This window comes from Elaeis guineensis, chromosome 3, assembly GCF_000442705.2.
Source record: "Elaeis guineensis isolate ETL-2024a chromosome 3, EG11, whole genome shotgun sequence".
Taxonomy (NCBI): Eukaryota; Viridiplantae; Streptophyta; class Magnoliopsida; order Arecales; family Arecaceae; genus Elaeis; species Elaeis guineensis.
Window position 1 is genome coordinate 63,370,138 of NC_025995.2, and position 5,798 is coordinate 63,375,935.

A 5,798-nucleotide genomic window follows, 5' to 3' on the forward strand; every position below is an offset into this window, starting at 1 on the left:
AGTATTAGAGATGGAATGACCTTTTCATTGTAAATAATAATTTATTTATGATGTCATATTTTCATCATAAATAATCTATAATTTTTTAATTTTTAAAATTTTTTATTTTTTTAAAAATATTAGTGACAAAAATTTTTCATCATGATTAATAGAGTATTAGTGACGGAATGACCTTTTTGTCATAAATAATCATTTATTTATGATGTAATTTTTTTATCATAAATAATCCATAATTTTTAAATTTTTAAATTTTTTTTTAAAATATTAGCGATGAAAATTTTTCATCATGATTAATAGAGTACTTATGATGGAATGATCCTTTCATCATCAATAATAAATTATTTACGATATAATATTTTTATCATAAATAATCTATAATTTTTTAATTTTTAAAATTTCTCATTTTTTTCAAATATTAACGACGAAAATTTTTCATCGTGATTAATAGAGTATTAGCAACAGAATGACCTTTTCATCGTAAATAATTATTTATTTATGATGTAATATTTTAGTCATAAATAATCTATAATTTTTAAATTTTTTAAATTTTTTATTTTTTTAAAAATATTAGCGATGAAAATTTTTCATCGTAAATAATGAGTATTTGTGATGAAAAAATATTTTAATCATAAATACTATATTATTTATGATATAATATTTTCATCATAAATAATCTATAATTTTTAAATTTTTACAATATCTCATTTTTTATCAAATATTAGTGACGAAAATTTTTCATCATGATTAATAGAGAATTTAGGATGGAATAATTTTTTTTATCATAAATAATCTACTATTTACAATGTAATATTTTTTTCATAATTAATCTCTAATTTTCAATTTTTTTAAATTTTTTATTTTTTTAAATATTAATGATGAAATTTTTCATCGTAAATAATTGAGATTTGCGATGAAAAGAGCATTGCATTGCAAATACTCGATTATTTACGATAAAAAATTTTTGTCACAAATAATCTGTAATTTTTTAATTTTTAAATTTTTTTATTTTTTTAAATATTAGCGAAGAAATTTTTTATTGGAAATAATGTTATTTTTGATGAAAAAATATTTTTTATCGTAAATACTTAAATTACTTATGATCAAAATATTTTCGTCATGAATATTTAAAAATTTAAAATTAAAATAAATATTTTATTATTTATGATGAAAATTATCGTCGCAAATAATAATTATTTACGATGAAATTTCTTTTCCATTGCTAATATAAAATATTGGTGATGAAAAATTATTTTCATCATAAATATTTTATTATTTATAATGAAATTTATTTTTCATCGTAAATTCTTATTATTTGTGACGAAAATATTTTCATCGCAAAAACTCTTTTTTCTTATAGCGAACATAAATTTCATCACATTTTTTTTTTTGTTCATTACATTTTTTTTCTCAATTTTTCCATCGAGCTCATCAACTATTACATCAAATACAAAAGTCACAACCATTGCAGTTTCTTGAAGTTCCTCCAAAAGAGTCTACAGTTCAATGGATCCACGACCACTTCATGAAACCAAGCTATGGTCGTTATGGCCCATGCCATTAACTCCTGTACCATTGCTAATCCTCCTCCCTTTGACTGACAGGCTGGTGCTCCGAAACAAGGCATGCCCCCGCTCTCCCCAACAAGTTTTCATCCTTGAAGGCAGAACATGCAAAGCATTCCTCCAATTACTGGGATTCCAAAGAAGGATGGCAAGGGAGGAAGATAAGCATGGTGTTTGATTAAAATGTGTTCCACCTTAAGTCCTCCCCAGCCTCCTCTTTGCATCCTCCCCACCTCCTTGTTTCTTCCTCTTGTCCTCCCCAAGCCCCTGCCTTTTTCTTACCTCTTTATTGCCTCTCCTCCTCTCGGCCTCCTCCGTCAACAGAGAGATTGAAGAAAGAAAAAAGCTCAAGTGGAGCCTGAGGCTCAACCTGGAAGCCCAAAGCTCGGTATAGAGCGGACTTGAGTGGCCAAGTGGATAGTATGGTTTGTGAATAAGTCTAAACATGGGTCCTGTCCATATTAATTTTATCAATCTTAGTCTAAAAAAATTTAGACCAATCAACCTCTTAAGTTTTGCTCTAGTTCAGTCAGACTCCATTGCTTCTACTAAAGCTTTTCTTTAATATATTCAATCCAGCTCGTTTGCTTATATTATAACCTTTCCAAAATAATAAATAAACAGAGTTGCAACACCTGCCTAATATTAAAAGAATCGGATCGTTGACATGGATTTGAATTCCTTATATTAGGAAATAGATTATATTAAAAGAATCGGATCGTTGACATGGATTTGAATTCCTTATATTAGGAAATAGATTATATTAAAAGAATCGGATCGTTGACATGGATTTGAATTCCTTATATTAGGAAATAGATTTACTACTTTGGGCATTTATTTACACCCCAATTAGAATTCAAATATAACTCTTTAGGAAATCGGTAAATACCCATATAAATTCGGTGAGTCTTTAAAAGGAAAATAAATCAAGAATATTCGAAACTCGCTCGTAAACATCTAGAAAATCAAGGAAATAATTTCTATCCACAATTAGAATGATACGATATCTCCTCTTTTTATAAGGGGCAGTTGTCTTCCTTCCCGAATGACTCTTCCCAGTTTTTAGCGCTCACCCCACTTCCCCTTTCTTGTCATTTCGTCCTATCTCTTGCATCCGCTTGGTTGTTCTGCCGATGGGTTACCTCCGCCGCCGCCGAGCTTTCCGATCGTCGACGATGGAAGGGAACAGCTGGAGGCCCGCCCAGAGGGAGTCCTTCGCCGCTGCCTTGGCGGCCCGTGACTGGCGGAGCCAGCTGCAGCACGATGCGCGTCAGAGGATCGTCAATAAGATGTAAGCAGATCTCGGATTTTTTTTTTTTTTCTCTTTTTTTCCTCTTGCGTTTTTACGTTTGTAGATGAACAATATTTTTTGACAGCACGATGAGGTTTTGGGTTGAACGCTGTCACTATATATTTGTCTTTATCTTTTTTAACTCGATAGGTTTGAGGGAGTTTATGGGTTTGAGCTTGTTCTTAAAGTAACCTTCACGGATGAGTCTCCATCATCAACAATATCCATGTAGCCACAAAGTTTTCCCATTAATAGTTTCTTCATGAAATTCAACTCCATTATTAATGGCATTTATTGTATGTTTTTGCAGAATTGGCACTTTCAAGAGACACTTGCCTATTCCTGTGTCGGAAGACTTGGATGAACTTCAAAAAATTGCTGTACGTTTTGAAAAGAAGATATATAGGACAGCTAACAGCATGGTTCGTTCATTGCCCGAATCTCAAACTCTTCTTATGATTATTTTATAATGCAAGATGGATTATTCGTGCAATAAGCAATAAACCAAGTTGATCAAGTCATCCTTATCAGGATATGTTCAATTGTTTATGATTCATTTGTTTTCCTTCCTTTTCGATGGCTTTCTGCATGTCTTTGGGAGAATGGGAGAGGGGCTGGTAAGATATCAAAGGAGTTTCTGTTGATCGATAAAATTGAAACATCATTGGTCCATGCTTATAAGATGCATTTGTTAGGTTCGTAGTCAAATCTCAATAAAAACATATGGGAGAAGCTACATTTAGATTTTCCGTATATTAATAAGTTGGCTGGCTATTATGATTTAGCATGCTGAGTGGCTTATTGTAGGAACTATTATAGTTTTGTCACTTGTCAGTGCTTATCTTAATCAAAGGAGAAAAAGAATGAAAAATCAAATGTCCGACGGGTCTTGCTGGACTTACAAATATTTCTTTGACTTGACCATGGTTGTTTGATCTACTTGATGTTGGCAACTATCTACTGTTTGCTAACCTTTCATATTGCAAATCATGCTTTTGAACTTTTTTATTTCAATTGTTATGTATTGTTCGGTTAGGAATAGTAGATTTAGATAATCAAATTCTGCTAGCTGTAAAGGCTTGATTTAAACTGTGAAAATATCAAAGTAAGTATTTGGATAGCTAGTCTAGGCCAATCAAATTGTAAGTGAAGCGAATATATTCATCTATAAGGTGGATTGGTTATTCTTCTTATTGCATGTGTTCATTATCTTTCTTAAAAAAAGGCATAATCTGTGTTTCCTCTCATTCTCATTAATTTGAATTGTTGGCTCTCATGGAAAGTATTTTGTCTGACTTTCTGATACTGCAGCCTGATTATCTAAGAAAAATTGCTCTGAAAATACTTTCACTGGAGACAAAGACTCATCATACTCCTCCAATTAACCCTTCGCTACCGGGCACCATCATTATGAATCAAAATGCTGCAAAGCCAGGTATTGACATGATAGAAATTATTGCTTCATACTAATGCAATATCATAAATGATTTAAATTAGATATTCTAGGTATTGGAGAACTTGTTGTATGCTTGGCATTTAAGAGAAACTCACAGTTACACTCCATTTGTTTTAGCATCTAATTGTTTATTTTCACCTTTTATTTTGATTTATAGTTGATGTGAAGCAGATAAATGCTATGAGCCTTTTCTACAAATGAAATATCATTTGGTGTTGCACCATGTACATTCTTTTCCTACCTTTGGTATAATTATATTTGGTATATTTCTTCTCTATAATTGGCATTTAATGTTGTTTCTTACTATGTTTTTCTTGTCCTTTTTAGTTCTTGTTCTATGCATGTGATTTAATAGCTTGAATCGATCAAAATAGGATAGTATTATGGAAACCTTCAACCATATTAACCTCTTTAAAGAAGATTTTTGGGAAACTTTCCTCGGCAGTGCCGAAGGTCTACTATTTGGTCCAATATATAGGTTTAGCTTTGGAGATCATTTGGTCTCTAGAGCCAACAATGGATTAATGGCAACCCTTGCCACTCAGATCCATGGTCCAAATAGCAGCCTGGTTGGAACACCCTTCCTCTTAGCAGAGCAAGTACATGTTTCTAAGTGCTCCATACCATGCGATAGTTATAGTGCATGTTGAACAGCTCTTCATATATAAAACTCTTGCATTGTCCTTCAATCGAACTTTAGCCCTCGATCATAAGCTCTTGGAGGTGTCGGTCTAAACACCAACACACAGATTCCATGCACGGAGATGATTCATCTATTCATCTAGAAATAGAGGGATGCTTGCTGAAGCTACAATCTTTAAGATTCTCTCCTTTTCTATAGTTTGTGACAAAGATCTGATACTCAGATCTAAACATAAGCTTGCCAGACTCTATGTACTAGTTAGGCTTGAGGTTTGGCCTTTGATTTTCTAATATTAGTAATTGCTTGGCTGAAGACCAAAGTATGAGTTTTGACCTCCTCAAACAGCAAATCGAAGAGGATGATACCCTTGGAGAAAAGCAAAACATGGAACTCCCCATCCATGCTCCAACGAGCCTTCATCTCTTTTTGCATGAAGTCAAGGGGGCAATCACAACCAAAGAATTTACTTAGTAAGGTCAATCTCCACCACCTGCAATGCCAATCAAGCTCTTCATCAAAGAATGCAACTATTTGTGTGAATTTCTCCTCCAAAGTTCTTCTTTCTTATGGATCTTCACAATCAGATATTTACGATATTGGAAAATTGGAAAGCACCAATAGCTAGGAGTTAGCTCCAACATACATGCTTTGAATTGCATTTCATCCTATTTGTCTAACATGGAAGGAAATAGCCTTCTATCCACTCTAACAAGTCTCTCTAAAACGTGTTCTCATATTCTCAATCTCAATGCCATTGGAGCTTGTTCATTGGCAATTTAGTTCTCCGATTGTGGAATAAATTCTAGTTTTACCTCAATAAAGGCCTGTATTAATTTGCTTGTTCAT

General features: G+C 32.5%; 1 protein-coding gene across 1 annotated transcript; it reads left to right on the top strand.

Annotated features, from left to right (window-relative positions):
* Nucleotides 1-2,737: 2,737 nt before the first annotated feature.
* Nucleotides 2,738-4,323, top strand: LOC140856232 (mediator of RNA polymerase II transcription subunit 15a-like). Its single transcript, XM_073253367.1, has 3 exons — nt 2,738-2,853; nt 3,164-3,275; nt 4,165-4,323. The coding sequence occupies exons 1-3, from the start codon at nt 2,738-2,740 to the stop codon at nt 4,321-4,323; spliced, it is 387 nt and encodes a 128-aa protein (XP_073109468.1).
* Nucleotides 4,324-5,798: the final 1,475 nt, after the last annotated feature.